The 26009-nt window shown below is 40.1% G+C and overlaps 1 protein-coding gene across 4 annotated transcripts in view; it reads right to left on the bottom strand.

The window, feature by feature from the left end:
• The window catches only part of ATRN (attractin), a 154261-nt gene that overhangs the window by 62904 nt on the left and 65348 nt on the right, over positions 1 to 26009 (bottom strand). For all 4 annotated transcript variants that reach the window (XM_057703490.1, XM_057703489.1, XM_057703487.1 and 1 more), the window contains 10 exons: positions 19755 to 19845; positions 18624 to 18867; positions 17695 to 17878; positions 16547 to 16701; positions 13846 to 13930; positions 7712 to 7932; positions 5510 to 5631; positions 4577 to 4715; positions 2814 to 3004; positions 685 to 904 (listed from right to left, as the gene is read on the bottom strand). In XM_057703490.1, coding sequence (XP_057559473.1) covers positions 685 to 904; positions 2814 to 3004; positions 4577 to 4715; positions 5510 to 5631; positions 7712 to 7932; positions 13846 to 13930; positions 16547 to 16701; positions 17695 to 17878; positions 18624 to 18867; positions 19755 to 19845 — 1652 coding nt within the window. The remainder of the gene's footprint in view (positions 1 to 684; positions 905 to 2813; positions 3005 to 4576; positions 4716 to 5509; positions 5632 to 7711; positions 7933 to 13845; positions 13931 to 16546; positions 16702 to 17694; positions 17879 to 18623; positions 18868 to 19754; positions 19846 to 26009) is intronic.

Below are 26009 nucleotides of genomic sequence, written 5' to 3'. Positions count from 1 at the left end.
ACCTTCCTAAAAGGAGACATGATGTCAGTGGAGTATAGCCTCCCAAGAGCATCCACAAAATTCTGACTACTGCTTGTGAGTCCCTCTGCAGGAGGACACTGGTCTAGGGCTTGTCTGCGTACTGCAAATGCCGCCCCCGTACCTGCCTTTAGGAAGCCGAAATGCGCCTGGAGGAGAGCTTCGAGCCTGTAAAGCTACTCCAAGTGTCGGCACCTGCAGCTTTATCGTGATGAAGGTTTGCTTCTGCTTCCTGACACAGAGCTACCCCCATCATTTTTCTCCCCACTGACACTATCTTTCTGTCCACTCTCCCTGAAGTGATCTGCTTGCTTTTCTGATCTCTTCTTTGGATTCTTTGTTCTTTCTTCCACAGCATTTCTCTGCCAACACCAAGAAATTTGCTTTTCAAGCAATTCTCAATACTTTTTGTAGTCAACAAACCAATCAATCTCACTGTTAATTAGAATATTAGTGTTAGTTATTTTGGGTTTTGCTCATGGCTCACACTATTCAGAGCCAGAGACTACTTCCTTCTGCTTTAAATTCTGCGTTATACTCTGCTTCATATGCTTGGAATCAATACTCCATCTGTTTTTCATGAAAACTTCAGAATACTTAACGATGCCTTCTATAGTTTCTCTTTCAATGAACTTCCAATAATGCATAATTCACCCATATGCTTACCAGGCCTTTCGCAGACACTACCATTGAGGGGGTTGATGCAGGTTGCAGCCTTTAAGCCCCGAGTACTGGGTTCTGACAAAATTCCACAGAATCCAGCATCGCTGGGCTCAGACGGCATCCACTGTAGCAAACTATTTGTGAATGGGGACATATCTTCCCAGCACCAGTAGGACACATTGATCTTCCGGAGGCCAACCCATGGGGTTAAAGAGAGCTTCGACTGTGGGCAAAATAGGCACAGCTATGAATATACTCAATGTCTTGACCAAAACTGGCTTCTAGATAAAAGCCATTAAGTTACACATATCCAAAAGATACAGGAAAACCTCCCTACCCCCAATCAGCCATGGCAGATTAGTGCAGACCATCATTTTTATGTTACATATCATGCCTGGCATTTTAACACGGCCATTTTACAGAGGACAGAAATATAGCTAGGAGAAAACATCAAATTTTTCAAGAGATAAATATCAAGGTAATAATCAAGTTCCTAAATTTCTACACGCTATGACAAATGCTATGAAGAGATGGCCACCTCCAACTCGGTTTAAATGTCTATTTATACATGAAATCATCGTATCAATATTTATGAAATATTAGTTATATGCCTGTCATTATCTAAGCCTGTTCTGGGGGCTCTGGCTAGTTTAGGTGATTGAAGATTCCCACCTTCAGCTGGGGAGGTGGGAGTATTGGCTGTCACTGAATTTTACAGGGAATAACAGGACAATGAATTCCTGGGAAAGTCTGTCTCCGATGCCACATGCAGCCAAGACCCAGACCACATTTCCTATGTCCTTCCCCATGAAGTGCTGCCCATTCCTCCTACCTGCTTGACATTTCCCCCTAACTGCTCTGTACCAAAGCCAACAGTGTTCAAAGAGTGCTGCCTTGTGAGTACCAACTTGATTGAGGGTAGGGCCACAGTTCTAGGACTCTGGACTAAAAAAGACAAAATGTGATTGTGGAATATCAACTGCAAGCCGCCTGAGAGCACTGGGTGAACAGGAAGAGAATTTGGGGACTTTCTGTGCTCAGGAATTCTTTTTTTTTTTTTCTCCCAAGAGTACACACTGCTATGTTTAAAATGGATAATGAACATGGACCTACTGTATAGCACAGGGAACTCTGCTCAATGTTATGTGGCAGCCTAGATGGGAGGGGAGTTTGGGGGAGAATAGATACATGCATATGTATGGCTGAGTCCCTTTGCCATGCACCTGAAACTATCACAACATTGTTAATCAGCTATACTCCAATATAAAATAAAAAACTTAAAAAAAAAAAAAAGGACATTCAATCCTAATCGAACTTTCTGATCACCTGTTCAAAGAGAAACCAAAATCACTCCAGAAATTAAATGATTTCCCAGCTTTCTAAGGAATAACTATCAGCAAATTTGAACGTTTTTTCTTTTTTTTTTGTTTGTTGGTTTCCTCAGATCTTTATTGGAGTATAACTGCTTTACAATGTTGTGCCAGTTTCCGCTGTACAACAAAGTAAATTAGCTGTATTTATACATATATCCCCTCATCCCCTCCCTCTTGAGTTTCCCTCCCACCCTCCCCACCCCACCCCTTTCGGTCATCACCAAGCATCGTGTACTCAGAAACTCTTGATAAGAAGATGCCCTCTCCTTTTGGGCTGGTCAGATCTAAGAAAGACCCAAATGGATGTCCATTTCTTAGGATGATTAACATTAAATCATGTTACACATGGTAACAATATCTGAAATCTGAGAGACCCAGGCGGCTTAACTCAACTTGGCTAATTAGTAATGGTGTTCCCCTCCCTCCCCCACCCCCAGCAGAACCTAGGGATAAAACAGATATGAAATCATCTACTGATGTCACAGAATATGTGCATATGTAAATATGTTACTATTCAAGACACATGTAATTACTGATATATCTTATAATTTAATGAAATATGACTAATAAAGTGTTGAAGATTTCAACATAAGAAAGAATATACTAAAGGAAGAGAATCTGACAGTGCAGTTTCACAGTCTATTACACTGCATGTACTAGCATTCCTCCTCCTGCCAAGCATGTCACAGGTAAGCTGTAGTCATGCCCTGAGTAGAAAGGTGGATACTAGAAACTTAAGTTCCAAGGATTTTAACTCACCATGCCCTGCGATGACTGCATGATTCGCAGCTGCTTAAGGACAAATTCCACCTTCTTCTGGGTTGTAAGAGAAGCCAAAAAGGCATTGTGGTTCCTACAGGACAATTTTGCATTGTCATAATTCTCCTTGGCAGTAGTAATTTTCAAACATGCGTTTCCAATCAAATGCCAGCCAATGCCACAGATGTTTTCTTTATTAAAGAGGGGAGAGAAAAACAGAGTTTTAGAAATCACACAAAACTACTTATATTACCAGCTCGAACTGCTAAAAACCTAAATGGTTTTTGTGAGCTGGATTCTAGATACTTCATTTGGATGTGGTGAGTGCATCAGACACATTACTAAGGACCAAATGCAGAATACACACAAGAATTTTTTAAATGTTTATCAGTCATATTTCCTGGATCTCAAGATGCCTATTCTGAGGTCAACCCTCCTATGTCTTAGAGGAAAACATTTGTTTGATGCCAGTGTTAAATTTATAAACCTCCTTTTAAAGAACAATTAGAAACAAGGCTAAAATCCTAAGTAAGAGCAGAAAAACGAATATGCATTATTGGAAAGATGGGATGGAAAACTGCAAGAACAGAAATGAGTTGGTGTGAACAAGTCTACAAAAGCTGCATTGTTTTCACATCAAGTGGGAGGTAAAAAGAAGTATATAAAACATCCCAAAAGTGAGGTGGGAAGAGCCTTTTTGGGAAATAAACCAAAGTGCTATAGTACACCAGGCAAGTCTGTAATCTGCTACTGTGACTTCCCCGAACCCACCCAAAGACCTGCACAGAAGCAATACAGGCTTCCTGGAAGACACTGCATGAGCAAAGCAACTTCACCAGAACCAAAGTACCCTGGAGATGCCCTCAACAATGTCCATCAACAGCCAGTGAGATAAATGGAAGGTGCCACAGGAAAGAGATCAATTCAGAGCAGATAAAGACTTGCTCCTCAAAATGTGGCTTCAGTGTCTTTGCTCACTGAAATGCAGATTCTAGGGCCCCACCACAAATTTGTGCCAGAATCTGGCTTCTAGCAAGACCCCCAGGTACTTTGCTATGCATTGTAGTTTGAGATGCAATGAGGTAAAGAATAAGAAGCCCACTCCAGCAAGCTGAATCAAGTACTTCCAAAGGACATTCAAGAGGGGCCCAGTAGACCCCAGCTACCCTGTACTCATGTTGCAGAGAGCCACAGAAGTCCTCTTCCTGGACTTCTTCAACAAATATATCATACAGTTTCAGGGCTGGCTGGCTGGCTTCAGGTCCCCAGCTCATCATCCTGAACCTTATAAGTGCTATAAATCGAGGTATCTGGGGCTATCCCAGGAGGTGCTGCTGACAGAGGCATCTCTCCTTTTCTTCCTGTCAGAAGGTACTAAAAACCTGATCCCAATGGTCAGTAAGATGTACTTTTCCTAAAGTGCCCAGCAGACTGGCTGCTGAGACTGCTGCTTTCTACTCCCAGGTGACCAACGCAGAGTGGGCTGGGGACAACAGAGCAGGCCTGATGACATGGAGTCAAGCTGTCATTCAGCTCCCCACGGCAGCAGATGATGCTTCACTTTCTTTCAACGGATGGTAGGAGTAAATAGTTAAGACCTGTATTTCTGCTTTAAAAAATAACAACCACAATAGCAGTGTGGGGATGAACAGATAAAATGAGTTTACCCCTTCTGCTGGGTTCAACCTAGGCTGCACAGTATTGAGGGTGTATGCGTGTGATCTCTGGACCCCGACACATCAAGATGCCCCTGCAAGGCCTACCAGGCAGGGCGATGCACTCCTGATTCCGGGGCTCCCACTGGCAGTTCTGGTCCAGGGCACAGCTCCTGCAGCTGGTCTTCTTGTTGCAGTAGTACATGGGGTTATCCTTGGGGCAAAGATCATAACTGGAAATGGAGATCTAGAATACAATGGACAAAAGCTTTTCTCTTATAGCCACAGAGAGAAATCATGGTGAGAACAAATAGGATATTAAAAAAAAAAAGTCTAACTGAGGAAACAAACTACAAATACATACATAAACCGTGCTTCAACTTGCTCATCTGTAAAATGGGAATGTTGAACTTGTGACTTTTTAAATGTCTCCCAAACACTCTAAAAGTTTTTTTATTTTATGAGCTGCTTTACAGACTGACAAAGAATGCCTTATAAACAGTCAAAAATTATGAGTTGAGTCATTATATCTTTTTTGCCTTATAACCTAAATAAAAAATCATAAATGGTAAGCATAAATTATGCTGAGCCAAGATATAACATAAGACAAGGAGATTTTGCAAAGTCTATTATTTCCACAGTTCAGTTCGGCTGCTACACACCTGACTTACTTTCGTCTCAAGTCCTAAACTGCTCCCCAAACCTTGCATAAGTAGAAGGAGCACACCTTTACAAACTTCATGCCAAGAATCTAGTACTTAGCCACAGCCATGCCTAGGGACTGGGGTGTACTCAGAATAACAGTCTTGCCTTCTTCTAAAACACCACACATCAATCCTCGTGGCTAGCAGAACCTTTGGAATTAGGACGTATAGCGCGTCTCTTACTAAAACGAATTTGAGCAATAATACAATCCAAATCCACACTGAAGGTTTCAAAAATAACTCTGAGCTAGTATTTATACCATACACACTAAAATCTACACCTAACCCCACTCAGGATTTTTCTATCCTCTGAAATCCTTGAGAAATGGCCTCTGACCTGGCCTTCCGTGCAGCTGTGGTTCACAGGGACACAATGGTCATTGCACCAGTGGCAGTCATTAGTGTTGGCCATGCAGCTGTAACAATCCGTGTGCTGGTCACATCTGTCATGGTCAAGAGCTGTGAAGAGAAGAAAAACTCATCAAACGTGACAGCTTCTCCTCAGAAAAATCACAGGCTGTTACAGCTGCTGTTGAGCACAACATGACACTGAGGCCAAAAAAAAAAAAAAAAGAACAAAGGTTGGGATGTAAAACGAGGAGTGAAACTCACAGGAAACTATATTGATGTGTTCAGGTTAAAATAGTATTTAGAAATAAGTAAACAATCTGAAGAAAAGACATATTGTACTTTACCCTCCCAACGAAAGTACACAGAAAGTGAAAAACAAAGATAAAATAATTTAACAATAAGATATAGGGGAAATAGATCTGGTTCTTCGAATACTTTTCTTCTCAAGAAAGAAATGAACTAGCAGTTGAATTAACAACAAGAGCAGCCCAGGGGCCAAAGAAATGTAGGAGACCAAGCCATTCCTCCCAGCTATAAATGCAAGGCTGCTCTGGGCACAGGAAGCAGGCAGCACCACAGAACCCCAAAGAAGGCAACACATATATGTAAGTCCAAGAAATTCTGGGCTACTACAGACCTGTTGATCTCCTACCTGACCTTAGACAGGTCAAGGTAAGCAACAAAAGAGAAGCCACACAACTGTGCTGCCTCATCTAATGAACCATTCATGGACATGGCACATGGTAGAATCCATGGACAAGAAAAGGCAGGGTCCACCCTCACAAAGACCCCAGCAACCTGCTCCTCAGGCTGTTCTTCCTGCCCTGGTCATCACCCCATGGACTGGGCCCACACAAAACAGAGTGAACCAGAGAGGTGACATCTGAGATGAGTTCATAGCAAATGGGTTCACAATGAACCACCTAAGGCAATTAAATATTATTTCCTATAAACTTACACATTTAATTTGAACTTCTAAAATGTGGTTAAAAAATAATTACTGATTTTATCCCTTTTAGGAGACAGTGACTAACCCTACCAAGTTCTGGTCATCTTGGTTCTCCAGCACTCACCAGCCCACCAATGAACCTGGAAAGTTGCCTGGGTGTTCTTACTGAGGATTTATGTTCAGCTTAATTTGGAGCATTCCAAGAGAGTGAAAGCTGCCTCTATCCATCATAACTCTCATGGTAACTGCTATACACCAACCCTAATGGTTAAGAAATTCAGTCAACATACTTTAAATTCATTGAAGTGAAACAATATTTTGCAGAGACATTTTTCTTAGTTTTAAAGGATTCTGTCACACATGACTTCACTGTATTGCACTGTGCTGTATGTCAGAGCAAAAGGGTAATAAGAAGCTGGGTAGGTAAGATGAAGAAAGTTTGGACAATATAAGGGGTGGTTCTAGAATCAGGGATCACTGTTCATCCTCAGCAACTGTCTGCCTTGCTATCATTGCTGTGCCCAACAAGAGAAGCTAGAAAAGAGAAATACTTTACAAAGACAGTAACTCTACCTCTAACCACTAGAACAACCTACTCCAACATAGCTTTTCTGAATTGGCCCTCTTAATCTTACCCTTAATTTTAGAACTACATAATCCAATATGGTAGCCACTAACCACATGTAGTTATTTTAATTTTATTTTATTTTTTTGGCCACGCCACATGGCCTGCAGGATCTTAGTTCCCCGACCAGGGACGGAACCCATGCCCCCTGCAGTGGAAGTGCAGAGTCCTAATGACTGGACCTCGAGGGAAGTCCCCACATGTAGTTTTTAATTTAAATTAATTAGAATTTAAAATTCAGTTCTTCAGTCATACCAGTCTCATTCCCAGTGTCTGACAGCAACATGTGGCTAGTAGCTAACATACTGAGACAGTGCAGATATAAAAAGTCCTACTGGATTGCAGTGCCTCAAAACAACTGCAACTAGGTTCTGGAGTTGGTATACAAAGTCTACACAATGCTAAAAGGTTCTGTCTTCACCATTAGTGAACAGCAGACATGGCATGTTCCCATGCATTATAAAGATGTTTACAAAACAATTTTCACACACCGATAAAGCATTTGCCTAAGTTATTACTGAATAATTTTGGATAATAAAATGAACATTAAAGCATACATAGGATAAGTGAAAACGAGATCTCAAATTAAATTTTAAGAAGAGAAAAAATCATACTTCTTTTAGAAAAACACTCCGATTTTAACTTTTCTTCTTGTGTTTCAGTCTCAAACTCCCAGGAGACACACTGAGACGATGCAGTGTCCCAAATACACCGGATGCCAGGTCCTGCTGCTAGACAAGCAGCTTCACTCTGGTGTGCTTCACACTGTTCCGAGGTAAATACCAGGATGTCACTGAGGAGGAGACTATTGAAACCACCAAACACATACATGGTGCTAAAAGGAAAAAAGAGAGAGAGAAAGAGTTTACTGGCAACTTACATAAACAAATGCATGATATACTTTTTATAATCTTCAGACAAATCTCACATATCAAAAGTCCTATAAAAAGTTATTTTTAATGACCTCACAAAACATTCTTATACTTTTACCTCCCAAATTCCAACCTTTCACGATGGCCTATTACTACCCAGAAGTTCCAAAAATCTACCTATTCTTTACAGCTACTATATTAGAAAATTCTCATGATAACCTAGTGACTTTTAACCAGGATTCTTCAAAGTATTTTAGTGATGGGGTTAAGCTAACATCTTTTAAAATTACACACATAATCCTACATCTACATGTTTTTATTTTATTTTTTTAATTAATTAATTAATTAATTTATTGGCTGCATTGGGTCTTCGTTGCTGCACACAGGCTTTCTCTAGTTGCAGAGAGCGGGGGCTACTCTTCATTGTAGTGCTCATTTCAGTGGCTTCTCTTGTTGAGGAGCATGGGCTCTAGGCACGCGGGGTTCAGTAGCTGTGGCACATGGGCTCAATAGTTGTGGCTCACGGGCTCTAGAGTGCAGGCTCAACTGTTGTGGTGCACGGGCTTCGTTGCTTAGTGGCATGCGGGATCTTCCTGGAGCAGGGATCGAACCCGTGTCCTCTGCATTGGCAGGCGGATTCTTTTTTTTTTTTTTTTTTTAATTTATTTATTTATTTTATTTTTGGCTGTGTTGGGTCTTCATTGCTGCGGAAGGGCTTTCTCTAGTTGTGGTGAGCGGGGGCTACTCTTCATTGCAGTGTGCTGCCTTCTCACTGTAGTGGCTTCTCTTGTTGCGGAGCACCAGCTGTAGGTGCTCAGGCTTCAGTAGCTGTGGCATGTGGGCTCAGTAGTTGTGGCTTGAGAGCTCTAGAGTGCAGGCTCAGTAGTTGTGGCACATGGGCTTAGTTGTTCCACCGCATGTGGGATCTTCATGGACCAGGGCTCGAACCTGTGTCCTCTGCATTGGCAGGTGGATTCCTAACCACCGTGCCACCAGGGAAGTCCCTGGCAGGCGGATTCTTAACCACTGTGCCACCTAGAAAGTTCCTCTACATGTTTTTAAATATTAAAAATAAATATGGGGCTTCCTAGGTGGCGCAGTGGTTAAGAATCCGCGTGGCAATGCAGAGGTCACAGGTTCGATCCCAGCTCCAGGAAGATCCCACATGCCATGGAGCAACTAAGCCCGTGTGCCCAAAAAAAAAAAAAAAAAAAAAAGTACAGTTTAAAAAGCATAGATAAAGGCTCTCTAATGGAAACTGTGTAATGAAAACATAAACCAATAAAAAAGAGATAAAAGTGCATATGGAATTTTAGTACACGGTACAAGTTGCATTTTTTTAAAATAAATAAATAAATTTTTATTTATTTATTTATTGGCTGTGTTGGGTCTTTGTTGCTGCACACGAGCTTTCTCTAGCTGCAGAGAACAGGAGCGACTCTTCATTGAGATGCAGGGCTTCTCACTGCGGTGGCTTCTCTTGTTGTAGAGCATGGGCTCTAAGCTTGAGGGCTTCAGTAGTTGTGGCACGTGGGCTCAACAGTCGTGGCTCAAGGGCTCTAGAGTGCAGGCTCAGTAGTTGCAGCACACGGGCTTCGTAACTCCTTGGCATGTGGGATCTTCCAGGACCAGGGCTCAAACCCATGTCCCTTGCATTGGCAGGCAGATTCTTAACCACTGAACCACCAGGGAAGCCCCAAGTTGCTTTTTAATTAGTGGAACAGATGATTTCAAGGATCTCTTCCAACTCTGAGATCCTGCCAGGAAGTTTAGTACTAACCCACAATGAGGTATCAAATAATTCACTCTCACTGTGCCTCAATTTTCCTCAAATCAACAGAGGACTAACTAAAGCATAAAGATTCTGTGGCTATATTTTCACTATATCTGAAAACTGACACATTTCGTAACCAAAAATGAACACCAGGTTTAATTTTTAACTTCATATTGGCTTACTTAGTATCACATTACATAGTCTGGATTCAACCAGTCAGTTTATTGCTTAAACCAAATAAGCTCCATCTGCCTCCCAGTACAGCTGGTGTTCTTGGCATTTCTGAATCCATCTGGTCACATCCGCTATGTGAGGGTAGGCAGAGTCCTTCAAAGAAGCTTAGAGCAGGGAAGTGAAAAGAACAGCTGCATCTGCAGCAGTCTCAATGCTTCACAGCCCACTCTTCTTCTTGCCTGCCTCAAAAGCTACAAGGACAACTAAGTGAAGCACAGCTGGTCCAGTGCTGATGCTCAATTAAGGGAACTATCATTCAAAATATGTGGAAACCATGTGAATTAAAGTTTCTTTTTAGGTAAATTACTTCACAGAATTAAACTCACCATTACAGCAGAAATTAACACAACACTGTAAATCAACTACACTTCAATAAAAAAATATTGAAAAAAAATTAAACTAACCATGGTTTTTTACTATGTGACCTCGCTTGTCATGCCTTGCCCCCTCCAACCCTGCCCCATACATATGGAAACTCACATACAGGCTCAAATACTCCACTGGAATTATACAAAAATAAACACATTATTATAACTCAGGCAAGCCATTCCCAATTTTGATTCATGGTTAAATTACATCTTACAGTAAATTGTCAACTTCTCTGAGTTTATGTAAAACCTGGTGGTCCAGTAGTTAAGAATCCGCCTTCCAATACAGGGGACGCAGGTTCGATCCCTGGTCGGGGAACTAAGATTCCACATGCCGTGGGGCAACTAAGCCTGCGCGCCACAATCAGAGAAGCAACCACGCCACAATGAAGACCTGGCGCAGCCAAAATATATAAATAAATAAAACTTCCGAATGTTTTGATAGAAAATCCATTTACTTGCTAATTATCATTATGGTACTAATAGCTGCCATTTAGCAAATGCCTATTATGTGCCAAATTCTATGCTAGGGGAATACCAGGAATATAAAGATGAACACAGCTGGGGCCAGGTACCCACAGGCAAGATGATGACAAAACGGACCCACTGCTTTTCAGATGATTTAAAACATCAAGAGGCACTTACTAGAAAACTTTAAGGGTTTTCCTTACTGAGGAAATATCAAATTACAATTTAAGACAACTCTTCAAATTAGTAGTCAAAAGTCCTTCCATTTTAATCTATACCTATCAAATGTTCCCACGTTAAAACCATATTTATTGCTAAATTTCAGCTAGGTGTTTACTTTGTGAAATATGTCCCTTTTTCCAGTATCTACGTGTTTGAATTCTGACAATTTTTCCTTCACGTCGCCAAAATAAGTTGCTTTCTTATCTTTCCTAATTCAAGGTGAACGACTTCATCTAACTTGCATCATCACAAGAGGAATTTTGAAAACGAAGGGAATCCTAAATAACATACACTGGCATTACGGCATTTGAATAGTTTCAGGATCGATAAGGCCTAGAATTTTAAAAGGTGAAGTGGACAGTAATTACAGCAGAAACAAAATGAGAAAAAATTAACCACACAATTAGACTACTTTAGTAAATAACAAATCTGTAAAGCACACTATAAGGTACAGGTCACATGGCCACTCTGGAGCTCCCGTATATGACAGATGCTTCTCCAGGGGCAGATGTGTGAAAAGCTCTCTTAGTCCGGGCCAGACAATTCTGAATGATGCAACGAAATGCAGGGCAGACTTCAGATTATCCAAGGACTTGCCAACTACAACTGGCATTCGCCACTGGCATTTGCCATCTACCTCTACAAAGATTAAATCATGTGCTGCTGCAGCAGCTGACTGCCAACACCCCCCTGAAAGGTGTTCAGGGTAGAGAGCTGAAATGAGGCACTTTGTGCTCTGTGAAAAACTGGCAGAACAGGTCTTTAGATGGTCAGATATTTTCAAGAGCCAACTTTATGAGCCCAATTCTTGTATCTCCTCATATCTAGAAAAACACTAGGTGAAGTAAAGTGATGGCCCACTCAGGAGGAGCGGCTGGCTGAGATGCAGGATGGCTTCCAAGAACAGCACATACCAACCTGTAGGGATAGCTGGGGAATAGAGGGAAAATGTAAGAGGATGCCTACAGGCCCTTGTATCCACTTCCTACTTGCCTTCTGCATACCTAGTTACAGGCGGTGTCAAAAGAAGGAAGTGTTGGACCTGGAGGAGGAGGGTTTCTGGCCAGAACTCCTGGAGAGTGGAAAGCTTGAGATTTGTGTCTCTGCTTGCTGGATGGACCAAAGAGTCACTAACTGCAGATGTGTATATGAGCTAATCGTCCAAATTCCAAATTCTAGACATCAACCAGACTGTCCTGCATCATTTCCATTCTAATCCTTTTCCCATCCGGCGGTGGAAGACAGTCCTCTTTGAGGTCAACCATGTGTTCTCCAACCTCAAGAAAGGCGTCCGCTTGGTGTCTTTGGAACAGTGGGTCTTGAATCTGGAGCTCAGTAAGGAGCGACATGGAATTGCTTTTACCTACTCCAGTGTGACTGTGTAGGTCCGTCTGTCCTAGTTGAGGGCTGTCCTTGCAGAACAATCTGACCGTGCCTTCCAGGAGCCGGGACCATTGGCTAGGCCATCTCAGTGATCAAGGGCTTGTAGCTCCCTGGCATCCTGGGATCTCCTGAGTCCAACTGAATTGCCTACTGGGCCCTGTCTTCAGGTTCTGGAAGCTACTAGAAGGAAGTTTCTGCTGCTTCTCTAAGGCAGCCCCTGTTCTACTGAGTGAGGCGCAGGGGTGAGCACAGGGAAGTACTGGATCCGGGAGAGGGCTCCACCACCGCCCGGAAGCTCTCTGGTTCAGCCCCAGTGCCCTCTGCCCTTTGTCCCGTTTCTGCTGCAGAGATTTTATTGGTCTCTTCAAGGAAGCCTCTCTTTACCTCTGAACTAGAACCTCACACCTATGGCTGAGAGAATTCCAGCCCCCTTGGGTGGTGAACTTAACCGCATGGGGTTTCAAGACTGGGACCAAGACTCACAGCAGTAAGTCAAACTAACCCAAAAAATGTTTGAAGTCAGAGGGTTCTGCCCACCCTGTGCACAATAAAGTCCCCTGAGCCCAACCCTGCTCTGAACTGTATGGTGTATAAAATTTGTTATTTTGAAACTCTTTCAAACATGGGGAGAATAAATGAGCGATATATCTGCCGATCATAGGTAATAAATGTATTGTTTTGCTGAAAAAAAAAAAAAAGAAAGAAAAACACTAAAATCCTTCATGGTGACGACTGCTCCTCGTGACCAGCAGTAGTAACGTTTTGTAAACAATATGTGCGTGGAATGCATGTTTTCCCCTTTCGCCAAAAATCACATATATACGGATCTTCCCCCCTACCTCTCTGGAACAGTTTCTCAGAGCTATCTGGGATGCTGTCTCCCAGGCTGCAGTCCTCATTTTGCCCCAAATAAAACTAAACTCACAACTCTCACATTGTGCATTTTTTCAAATGGACAGACTTGATCCATATGAAGCACCACAGACTTGATCTCTACGAAGCATCAGAATCTCCCCACCTCTGTTCCCATAACTTATCCCTTATCTGAAATGCCATCTCTCCTTTCTTCACCACTCAGACAAAAGTCAAGAAACCTGACAACCTAAGCATCACAAATGACAGCAAGTAGCAGAGGGCATAAGACAGTAACTACACACAAGTTTTGTTGTCCCATGTACTCAGACAACACCAAACATAGCTTACTCCTGCATGCTAACAAAACCACATCAACAAACATGGCATCAGAAGTAATTCAAATCCACATCAAATATTTTAAATATAAATCAGGAAATTCATACCTAACATACTTCTGTGAAAAACCAATGGGATAAGGTAATTCTGTGAATAATATGTAAGTCCAATATCATTTCACATTTTACTTTGCATTTAAACACAAGAGAAAAGGAGCAAGCACTTCTTCAAGTTACCTGTTGTATAAGACTGCTGAATGACCAAATCTGTTGACATCATGGTGGAGATCAGGTCTGGGAAGCACTGACCATCGGTCACAAGCTAGGAGCAACAAAAACACATTTCAGAAGGTACTGCCATTCATAATCAATAGGGACTGGCATTTTCTTTGGGAACGGAGACTGAAATAAACACAAACATATGTCTCAGTTTTTCTTAGCCACACCATTATTTCTGAGGTAAAATGCAGCAGCAGCAGAACAGCAGGGCACGGAAGAAAAGCAGGACTCTACGGCAATTCTAGTTAATGAATGCACCGACACCCACAACACCCGCATCACTCACTCTGCTGCCCACCAGTGTCACCCACTAGAATGTTTTTTAACTTAAGCAAATTTTCCATTTTTCAAAGCTTACATAAGTAAGCTTATGTGTGAGTTCCATAATTATTTTCCACTCTATATTGCTTTGCCCAAACTCAGCAACTAAAATAGGAATGTACAGGTGGAAAATTAAAACTAAAAAAAAAAAAAATCAAACTTTATCTAATTTTTAAAAGGTCCTTTCCTAGACCTCCTAGATCTACTAATTTTCCTTTGTTCTGATCCATGCTGGCAACGTCTCTTCTGGGCCTTAAAAGCAACAGGTGCTGCTGAGCCAACCCAACCCAACCACTGTCTCCTGCTCCCAGACACTCAGACTCTCACACTCACTAAACAATGGTTCTTCCACTCAGTGGAGACATTTTTTCACCCCTGACAGCAAAAGCTTTCACTTCCTTCTCCTACCCAGCCTAAGCTCTGTGGTCTTCCTCACGTGTGGAACACAGGTCATCAATTCCCACAGCTTCCTGACCACCCACCTTGCTTCCTTCCCTAAAGCCAGTGTGGCAGGAGCCCCTCCTCTCATCCCACCTGACTTTAACCACAGTATTTAAATATGCCCAAGGAGGCACTCAACTTACCCCTTTTCTTCCCTTCACAGACAAGGGTCTGTCTATTAAAACGGTCAACATTCACTGTGTACATCTCACTGTGCCATTACTTCTCAGCCTCCTGTAATCTGGATCATTCCTCCATGTCTAGAGGGTAATAAATGACCTCTTTGTTGCTAAACCTGAAAGACTCTCCAGTCCTTATTTTACTTAATCCCTCTGTAGCCACTGTTAACTGTTCCTTCGCAGGTCCCCATCTTGCCTCACTTTCCTCCTACTTCTCTGACACGCTTTCACAGTCTCCATTCTCTTTCAGACTTCTTTATGGATCTATCCCTAGGCTCTCTGCTTGTCCCTGATGACACATGCTCCCTACAGAAGCTCACCCCCTCCTACAGCTCCCCACTGATCTCTGTACTGCTCTGTCCCACTGTCATCACCAGCTGGACATGCCCCCAAATTCAATCTACTCACTTCCTCCCAGACTCTGTCCCTCTCCTATTTCCAGCCTTGGTTAAAAAAAAAAAAAAAAAAAAAAAAAACCACCATCTACTATGGCCCACACCAGATAAGGATGTTGTTACAGCTTTCAAAACACACCCTGGACAACCCTCAGGTTCTCAGCAATTCTCAAACCCACTTGTCTCTATATCCTCATTGCCACTTTCACAGCCTTGGCTCAAACCCTCCTCGGGACCTTTTCAACAGCCTCCTAACTCCCACCTTGCCCTTTCCCAACTACTCATCACAATGCCACAAAGAGATCTTCCTAAGACACAAATACAATTCTATCACCTCTTCTGTAAGATTCTTCAAAAAGCCGAAACCCCTCAGCATGACATAACAGGACCTTCAAGATCTGACCAGACAGCTACTTGCTTCTAGTTCCACTTAAAGCCACTCTTCCCGAAGTGCTGCTAGGATACACCCAAAACTAACTACTCACAGTCCCTAAGTATGTGGCATGGTGTCTTTCCACCTCTGTGTCTCTAAACATGGGCTTCCTTTGCCTGAGAAGTCCTGCTTAACTTAGTCCAGCCAACTTCCCAGTGTTCCCAGGACCCAGCCTGGATGGCCCTCCTCAAGAAGGCTTTCCCTGACCACAATCCTATCCGCCATGAGTTAAGGGATGCTCACAGGTGCTCCCATACACTCTTCTCAGAGCAAGTGACACCCTGAATTGCCATTACATTGTCTGCTCGGTTCTCTGCCTCCCCCACCATGAGGCCAAGGGCTGTAACTTATTCCTCTTACAATTCCCAATGTACAAGCTCAGTGGCTGGCACATAAATGTTTGTTTAAAAAGACCATCTGATGATATTTACACAAAAGAATTTCTAATATTTGTTTTGCATGAACCAATATTGCCCTCTTCTGGTCAGTACATTACCATACCAAAATTTTTTAAAATCCCTGTCCAAGTATTACATCAAGAATGTGTGAAACCAGTTTCAAGGGAATGAGACAAAGTTAGACTTAAAGCAACTCAAAGCAACAATGCCCGTGGTCACAACTACATAACAATACTATATAAGGCTTTTATTTGTATCACAAGAGAGCCAGATCACTTCAACCCATCAGGGTGAAGGGACTTCAAAAAGAATTTAATATAGAAGTAATGCTTTTTAACAGATTAAAATCTCAGCCAAATTAACATAAAAAATTCCACTTGGACCTCTTGCAAATAGCTTGACCATTTTTAACAAGAAATATTTTCTGTTTCTTTTAAAATGCTGCTTACAGACAAAAAAGATTCTTGAAGCTAAAATGACTGGGAAACTTACCAATGTCATAAGCCATGAAATCTGAAGAGAAGCATTTGGCTCCATGGCTCATGGATGTGTCATTGTGTGTGTTTCCTCCAAACACCAGCATGGTTCCACTCACTATCACAGCTGTGTGCAAGTAACGGAAAAATCGGCTGTCCTTAAGAATGGTCCTTTTGAGTTTATTTAAAAATAATAAATACAAGGTTAGTACTTTAGAATATCTATCATCTACTTGCTAATACAAACATAACCATTTTCCTAACTTCAGATCCAAATGTGCAAATACTTCTAGATTTCTCTTTGTATATAAGCAACTTTCTCAACAATAAACATGTAAAATGAAAGACATGACAATTTTGATAAAATATGTTAAAAGCCTTAAAAATGTTCATACCCTATGACTCTGGAAAATTCTAGTTTCTGGGTAGATATCATGTGAAATGCAGATGGTCGCTTACATACAATGCTTTATTAATAAGAGCTAGAATCCAAAACTTCCAACTATATGGGCTCAGGATACCCATGTGACGGAGTATTACACAGTCACTAAAAATGACAATTTCAATGATAGACAATGTAAAATGGTATCCAGAGCGTGGTGTCAAATTTTGTAAGGAAATACAAAAAGAAGAGAAACCACTGCTTTGTGATTATATTATTTCATAACTCAAATTCACTTTACATTTATTAAGATTAGCATATAGACCAATATATAGTAGAGTGAGGAGAGCTCTTTTAGGTACTGAGACAACCTCTGCTTGATGATTTCACAGAATGATGCCAGTAACTGACCCCAATGATAACACCTTGGTCATCAAGAAAAGGTTAAAAAGTGGATATATTCTACTTAATTATAACAGTGTACACAAACTCAGCTATGTAGAACAATTTATTCCTTAGGATTCTGAAGAGCTAAAATTTTACAGTGATACTGAGTGTATGAAAATTGAAAAACAAGTAAAAAAAAAAGGTTCTAATCAATCTACTACAAAATTATAGATACTACTACTTTATTACCTTCTGCTTATTTTGCAATTTCTCTGTTTACAATGATGAAGAGAATTATCTGCAAGGCCTGAAAACAAAAATGTAGCACAATTTTCCCAGCAACTGCTGGGAAAGAATTCACACCTTAAAGTGAAAGCTCAAGAAAAAGCACCCACCACATCTGGGTATCCACATCATATCTGTAGAGATCATCTGCAAGCCGGTATTTATTGGCACTGAAAGCTTTGTAGCCTCCATGAACATACAGGGCCCTGGTCCTATAGTCATAGACACTGCTATGGCCATAGCCCCCTTGAACAAGGGCACCCTGGGTATGTAATATACTCCATGTGTTCTTACCTGGAAAGGGCAAACAGTTAAGGGCAAACAGTTAAAGGCAAACGTTGCAGGCTCCTCCTCTCTAATACTTAAAATTAACAATTAGCTTAAGACAAGAGAAGAGATTTCAGAAGACTTGATACATGTAACTTTCTTTAATTATTTTATTTTTAAAGGAGGCCATCTAAAACTTGTAACAAATCCAGGTGGCCAGACTTAAATTTGTTAAATATTCTGATGTTCTAATATGCCATGTAGGAAAAGAACTACATTAAATTTAAAAGGCTCAGATCCCCCTCAATTGAACACAATTCCCCATGACCTTCACAGACCAATCTGTGAATGTACTTTACGGGCCTACTTTCTCAAAGCATCATCCACATCCACAGAAACAAATATAATACAATTTAACCAAAGGAAAGATTATATACTAAGCAGAAATCACACTCCATTAAACCAATCTCTAAAGAGCTATCCAAATATTTTTTCCTTCGGAGTATTTGTTATTTCAAACCCTTTTTATTTATTTTTCAATATTGAAAGCATTTAGTGCCATCTTTGGCTCCTTGCCAAATTGACAGTAACAAATATATACCACATAGCAGCATCAATAATCTAAACTTCACTGGCAAATCATCAATGCTAACCATATATCAAGATCAAGTACTGGGTCAATGTTAGGTTGAATCTTGTTAAAGTCATAATAATAAGAGTAAAGCTTTTAAATCTGACATTCAAAACAGATTCACTCAAAAACTATACTTACCCAAGTCATATTCCTGCACACTGCTTATATATCCATAGAGAGGGCAGTGACCAAAGATGACCAGCATGACCACCCGGCCAGTTTGCAATGTGACAATGTGTGCCGAGTGCCCAACCACTGCGTACTGCTCCTTTGCTTTAGGGGACAACAGTACCCATGATTCATTATGAATATGAAACACTCTCAACTCGTTGGTCACATTCCCTGTTGAATCAATTTTTCCTCCATACATGTAAATTTTATCCTAGGGAAAAAATGTAAACAAAATTCTAAAAAACATCAAAAGGATCAAATCTAAACATAGAAAAGGAAACAGTTCAAAACCTCAATATTATTCTTAGCTTAAAGAGAGTTAGTGAAAAGTACCTTTCAGTGAATTATTAGGAAAAGGATGGAGAAAGAACAAAATAAAATAAATCATAACCTATATCCCTAATACTTGCCACCTTTCTTGGACTTCCTCACACAAGATCTTTTACAACATAAAATGACTCGGAAAAATAACGTTGAAATAAACTACAAAACAGGGAAATGAAAATGATTATTCAGTTATACTGTAATGTGGCTATTCCTGGCTAAACTTGCTAATGAACTCTGTAAAAGCTAACCTACAATAGATTAATTTTTAACCATCTAGTACCACAATCATAATATCCCAGTTTGAATATGAATCCATTTAAATCTCTCAGGTTAAAGTAGTTTCAACTTTAATTTCCACTTATAACTTAGCCAATTATATACCCCCCAAATTAGAAAGTTTTCCCCCAATTAAGAACCAACACTGAAGTCAAAATCAGAGACAGAAAGTAGAATGGTGGTTGCCAGGGGCAGGAGGGAGGAGGGAATGGGGAATTATTGTTTAATGGGCATAGAGTTGCAGTTCTACAAAATCAAAAGAATTACAAAGATGGATGGTGATGATAGCTGCACAACATTAGCAGTGAAGTTACTATCACTGAATTGTACACTTAAAAATGGCTACGATGGAAAACTTTGTTATGCATACTTTACCACAATAAAAAAGATGAGGAAAAAAATCCAACACTAAATAGCTATTTCAATCACACAATATGACAAAGTAACTGTGGAAGAGTTGAGTTTCTAGCTTAGTACAGAGTGGAGACAGTTTACCTTGTATAATGCTAAAGAATGACCATATCTAACAACCACATTGTTCACAGAATGGTTCAGTGCAAGCCACTCCCTAGAGGCAAGGTCATACCTACAAAACAAACAGATTATATTTTCACCCAAATGACAAAACAGAGTATCTTGGAGTCTTCATTTGTGATCTAATCTGCTTTGGAGATGCTCGTTAAATCTGCAATGGATATGGGGAGGTACCTGGGCAAACAAACCTAACATCTGGGCCTATCAGGCACATCAGAACTCAGCAAGGAGGAGCTGGGCTACACAGCCCTGGGACAAGAAAGAAAATCTACTGGAATTTTCTAACGCTTCCTGAAAATCACTTCTACACAGTAAATCACTTGCAGGTTGCATTATACTCAAGGGACTTTTATTACTATAGCTTTTCTTTCTTTCAACCATGCAAAAGTAAAGACATACTGAAAAACGGATGATAACTAAGTTGAAAAAAATTCCTGGCCTTTCCTTTTCTTTATCTAATTTATTTTAAAAAGTAATATTTTCAAGAAAACTAGAATATCATTATAGCATTTCAATTATACTATGAATACATTTAAAGATCTTTAAAATATAAAAAATGCCCCAAAGGAAATCATTTATACTCTTACACTGCAGCATTAATTACGTTCAGTATCTCAGAATATTAATTTTGAGGAAAACATCTTTCTATTGTTTTTTTAATTAAAATTATACTCATTATAAAGATGTAATCAATGCAAAAAAAGAGCTAAAAACTTAAAAATGACCCCACATTCTGCCTAGAAATGAATATCATTAACATTAAGTAAACAGTACTCCAGACATTTTCCTTGCACACATACAAGTAGAAGAATAGACTGATAATATACATTTATACAAAGAGGATCATAATATAGGTGATAATTTTAATAAACAAGTTAATTTTAATTTTATATAATTTAATAGAAAAAAGAAAACAAAGGAAAACCAATGCTATTGTCATATTTTAAATGTTTATTTTCTCTGTTTCCCTGAATACATTTTTTCAATTATGAAAAACATTATTATATGTAAACAAGACATAAGAAAGTTTTATCACAACATAACAGCAAAAAAGGGAAACAAATATCCATCAGTAGAAAATGGATTAATAAATTATATTACATCTATAATTTATATTTAATATTTATAAGGTGAAAAACAAATATACTTAAGCAATATATTAACATAAATCTTGAAACAATGTTAAGCTAAAAAAGCAAACTGCAGAATATTGTTTTTATAAAGACTAAAACCAGAAAATTTATTAATTCTAAAAATGTTCATATATATTAAAATTCTAAAGATTAAGAATGTGAACAAATGACACCACAATATCAGGATATTGATCATCTCTGGGATTTCAGAGGGGCATGCAGAGGTCTCGACTACAGTAGCAATGTTTTATTTCCTAACCTGGATGGTGAATGTATTAGCATTCATTATTTTTGTCTAAACCTTTCCCTTTGTCTTAAATATTTTATACATGATCTGAAGCAAACATAAAATGGTGACATTCATTAAATACGAATAACACTTAATACCAGCTATTATTTTATGTGTTTTTTAAATATTCTACACTTTAAACATACATGAAAAATTATTTAGAGAGTAAATTCACTTTATTTTTAAAATTACACGTAATCTAATTTTGGATAGACTTTGCTAACTTCATTCTTCGAAAGTTCATTGAAAACATCAGCACCCAATTTCCTCCCATTTCTCCTCCCAATTTCTGTTATATAATTTTTACACTGTCCAGGTTCAAAACATGCACATTCCATTCTATAACTATAATTTCATAGTTATTTAGTACTGGATCTATATTTTAGCTGAATCAATTACTCACAGTCCTCTTACCACAACTTCTTCTTGAGTCTTTAATTCTTAATTGGCTAGATTGCACCGTCAATTGGTTTCTCCTAGTGAAGCTCATATGTACTCCTTCCCCTAAAGTCTTTCATGTTGAAAGATATTTGCGTGCTAGCTTTAGAGGTGAATGACACCTTGGTTGCATGCAATACTCATGCGCCATCCTTGCTTTCCCACACATCTATGCTGACACTGTTCCCTTGAATGTTGCTGGTATCGAATGGAGGTCTGAGACCAGTCTGATTTTTTCCACTTTTGTGTGGTTTGCTTTTCTGCCTGGAAGTCTAAGAAGTTTCAATCATTCTCATTCTCTCTTCCCCTCCTTTCTTCCCACTCTCTCTCTAAATAAATAAATGTATGTATTATACATACATAAATATATATAAATAAATAATAAATATATATGTACTTCTGTCACTGTTTTTTAAAGATATAATACTTATGGCAGAAATAACTTAAATACATCCAGATTAATGTTTTAACAAAATGGATTGCATACTACTGCAACTTTTATGGCATTCTAGAAAGTGTTTCCTGAGAAGAACTAGCATGGCTTCTGAAAAACACATATACACCTTATGTTCAAGCCAGAGGCCTGTTTCTTTAAGCTTGAAAGAGAGTTAAGAAACAGAGGGAGCACAGAAATAAGTCTCCACGTGGCCCAATCCATCTCTCTTTCAAGCTACATGGAAGGTGCTCAATATGTATCTTAACACACTTTACACTTCATCAGTCAACAACATGTCAGCCCAAAAGCTGGTCAGAGACACTAAGGTGCTGGCAGGTCCCCATAATCTGGTTAAGATGAACTGCCCAAAAGACATATAACAGGCTGTCACTCTTTTCACAACACAGAGAAGCAAATACAAGACAAGAACAATATTGATGCAATAAAATGTAAAGAAATGCCAAGTACCAAATAAACGCTCCTTCTTCTGGAAGCTGAGTCCAAGATAAAGGAATACTGAACAACTAGTTCTAAGATCTGGACATGCAGTTAAGCAAAGACAAACCAAAGGAATTCAGAAATAGGTGTCTTCCATAAAGGTGCAGCCATCTCTCTCATAAACTCCCTGATGGCTGGTAACACAGTGCCCATCATGCCACAGGGCACATGCTCTGCCCCTCACAGTGGTCTGGTATTCCAATCACAGTGTCTGGCCATCCAAAGACCACAGGAAAGGCTCTATGGAGACTGAACGTGAAGCAGGAGTCAAAGAATTACCTGAGGCTTCCCACCAATAATTTGTCCTTTACCTAAAAGTTCAATAATTTTGATCAATTCAGGTCTTGTCATTGAACAACTATAAAATTCTCCCTGAAACATCTTGTGCTATTTCGATCCACTTGTTCTACTTGCTAGGTTCTTTTCTTCAGTGACAGCAATTATCTATGTTATATTGGATCTTCTGTCTCCCACGTGTCTTTGCTCTTCTCTAATTATTTAACTTTTTCATCTGTATTCACTGGAATCATGTCTATTCATTCTAGTTTTTGCTGTAATTTATTTTTATTTCTTTACATGTGTAATCTCCCATTTCATCTCACTGTTATTATCTTCTTGCCTTTCAGCTTGTTTTTCTGAATTCAAATAATCATTATATTGATACATAGCACAAAGCAATTGGAAGGAATCACCTTTTGGCCCTTCAGTTACTTTTCCTCTATGATCAGCTCTCAGTTTTACACACTGTGTTCTTTCCTCTTTACTTTTTCACCATAGATACTTGCATTTGCTACAATGTCATTTCTTTCATCTTGCTTGTGGTTAGACACTGCTCTCCACACATTATATTTGCAAAGTGTGGGTGATTTCTTAATTTTTCCACCATATCTAAGACCAGTTTATGTTTCCATCCTAGCTTTAGTGTGAGAGTTGGGATTTTATGCTCTATCCACTTTTCTGAAGTCTGAAGAAACGATGGGGCTCAGGTGGAGGTGGTGGTGTGTAGTCTATTAGAATAAAATATCCAGAGTCTACTCGCCTCTGAGATTTTGTTTAAGTGTCCTACCCCAGGGTTCAAATTTTGGGATATCCAAATTACACACAAGCCCTGACTTTGGGACAGAGTCAGCCACTTGATTAATTTCCCCCCTTTTCACCTTATCTTCCTTAGCAACTATTTCTTCTACTATTCAGTTAAAAGGGTAAAAAAACAATGATACCCACTCAGTTTGTTTCTTTCTAGATTTGGGGCTATCAGTGAGAACTCTGAGAATTTCACCCATATGGTCTCTGTGGGGTCTTGCTGTTTCTGTGTGTCTAAGTTTATTGGATTAGGTGATACACCTTACCTTGTGTGGTTATCTGTTGCTCAATTTCTTGCTATTTTTTTTAACTTAAAAAACAATACAAAACAAAACCCTCTTTCTTGCTCAAGGGAAGGAAATTCAGTGATGAAGTTTCAATCGGAAATCTTCACCCAGAAGACCAAGAGCATCTGTTTTGCAACAGGACCCTTGGGTGACATAAAATGTGAACTGTTTTTTAAGGCAACTTAAAAGTTTTGGACACAGCGAAAAGATGGTGGTGAAGCAGAGGGACGTGGAATGCATCCCTCTCCACAGATGCATTGGGAATGTACCAAAAGATGCAATAATTCCCACAGAGAACCAACTGAACAACAGCAGACGACCTCGGACACCAGAAAGGACCACAAGGATCCCGACATAACTGGTATGGAGGCATCTACGACGGCTCAAAGAGGGTGAAGCTGCTGAGCTGTGGCAGATGGGAGGGAGTGAGAAACACACGGAGGGTCCGCACCACAGCTCAGTGTTCCCAGACTAAGATGTCAATTCACAGCTGAACAGAGGGTCTGGGAGCAGGAGCGTGGGAACCGGAGAGCTGGTTCAGGGTGAGAAAAATTGTTGCCAGTAAGGTGACGAACCAAGAGGACAGGAGGGAAGAGGTCTGCGGTGAGGAGTACCTGCCCCTGAGAGCTGCCCAACGATGATGGCAGCTGGATGCTGCAGGCTCATGGGCGGGGGGGGGGGAGGAGCTGCGCGCACAGCCTCGCTCTCTTTTGGTGCCTGCAGAGGGCAGTGGAGGGACCCCTGTAGGCCACCTAAGGCACTCAGGGATAACAGGGACCCTCAGGCCCTCAGGCGGGGCTAGCTTAAAATCCCTCGGAACGCCAGCAGCAGGGAGGCTGCAGAGAACAAAGAAGCCCAGAGAGAGGCCCAACTCTGAGACATTCTGCTTACACCTGAGCCACTGGTGTCTCTCTGCAACAGGCACCTCCAAGCCCAACTGAAACGACAGAGCACCACTGCTCACTCACTCCCAGGGGAAGGAGCCACCATTGTACCCTCTCCCTGCCCACACACCAACGCTTACAGATGAACAATAAAGGAAGCTCTGCTGGTCGCAGGATAATACAAAAAACCCAAGTCGAGTAGCAGGACACTTACAGCTGAGACTCTAAGGAAACAGAAATATTAGTATCAATTCTATTGAACTGGTCCATTCTGGGATCAGTTCCAGTTTTTTTTGTTTTTTGTTTTTAATTAATTGCGATCTTAGTCCTAAGGGATCTACAAGTTTTATAACATAATTTTTTTATTCTATTTTTATTTTTAGCCTTTTTATATACTTCTATTTCTAGCTAAGTTTTTGGTAGTACAGACTATATATCTCTCCTACCTTCCTTTCATCTCTATCCTTTATACATTTCTAGTCCTTTCTTTTTATTTACATATTTCCAGGCACACTACAATCTTCTGTTCCCCTGTCTTCCATCCATTTTTAGTTTATTTTATCTTAAAATATAAGCAACACTATCGATCTGCTCAGACTCCTTGCTCTATTCTCCAGATGACACACCGCCTTGGTATTTAATATTAGATTTTTGTCTTTATCTTAGTTCTTAGTACAATTGTCTAATTTCATTCTGAGAATCTCCATTCTGTCTGGTGGTACTCTAGCTCTTTTTTATATTTGATCCTAGCTTTCAATATCTCCCTGGATTTGTGTTTGTAAGTGTAAGGTGTTATTTGTTTGTTTGTCTTTGCTTTTGTTTCTGTTTTGTTCTGTTTTGGTTTTCAATTTCTGTTGGGTTTCTCTTTGAATATCTGATAGTATACTGGGGTTCTTCTGTCAGGTCTTTCCAGAGCCTTATGTCCCAATGGATTCAGTAATTGTGTGTCTTATACATGCACGTGTTTCCTAGACTTCGTATTTGTTTAACCCAACACTCAGACATTAGTCTGGGGCTTGGACAGTCTTCTATAAACCCCTTTATCACCAGGACAGGCAACCCCAGAAATCTGGACTACCATGAGGAAACAAAGAAACACCATGCAGGCAAAGGAGCAGGAAAAAAACCCACAAGACCAAACAAATGAAGAGGAAATAGGAAAAATGCC

Source organism: Hippopotamus amphibius, chromosome 12 (genome assembly GCF_030028045.1).
Source record: "Hippopotamus amphibius kiboko isolate mHipAmp2 chromosome 12, mHipAmp2.hap2, whole genome shotgun sequence".
NCBI classification, from domain to species: domain Eukaryota; kingdom Metazoa; phylum Chordata; class Mammalia; order Artiodactyla; family Hippopotamidae; genus Hippopotamus; species Hippopotamus amphibius.
This window is presented reverse-complemented; position numbering and strand designations above follow the sequence as displayed.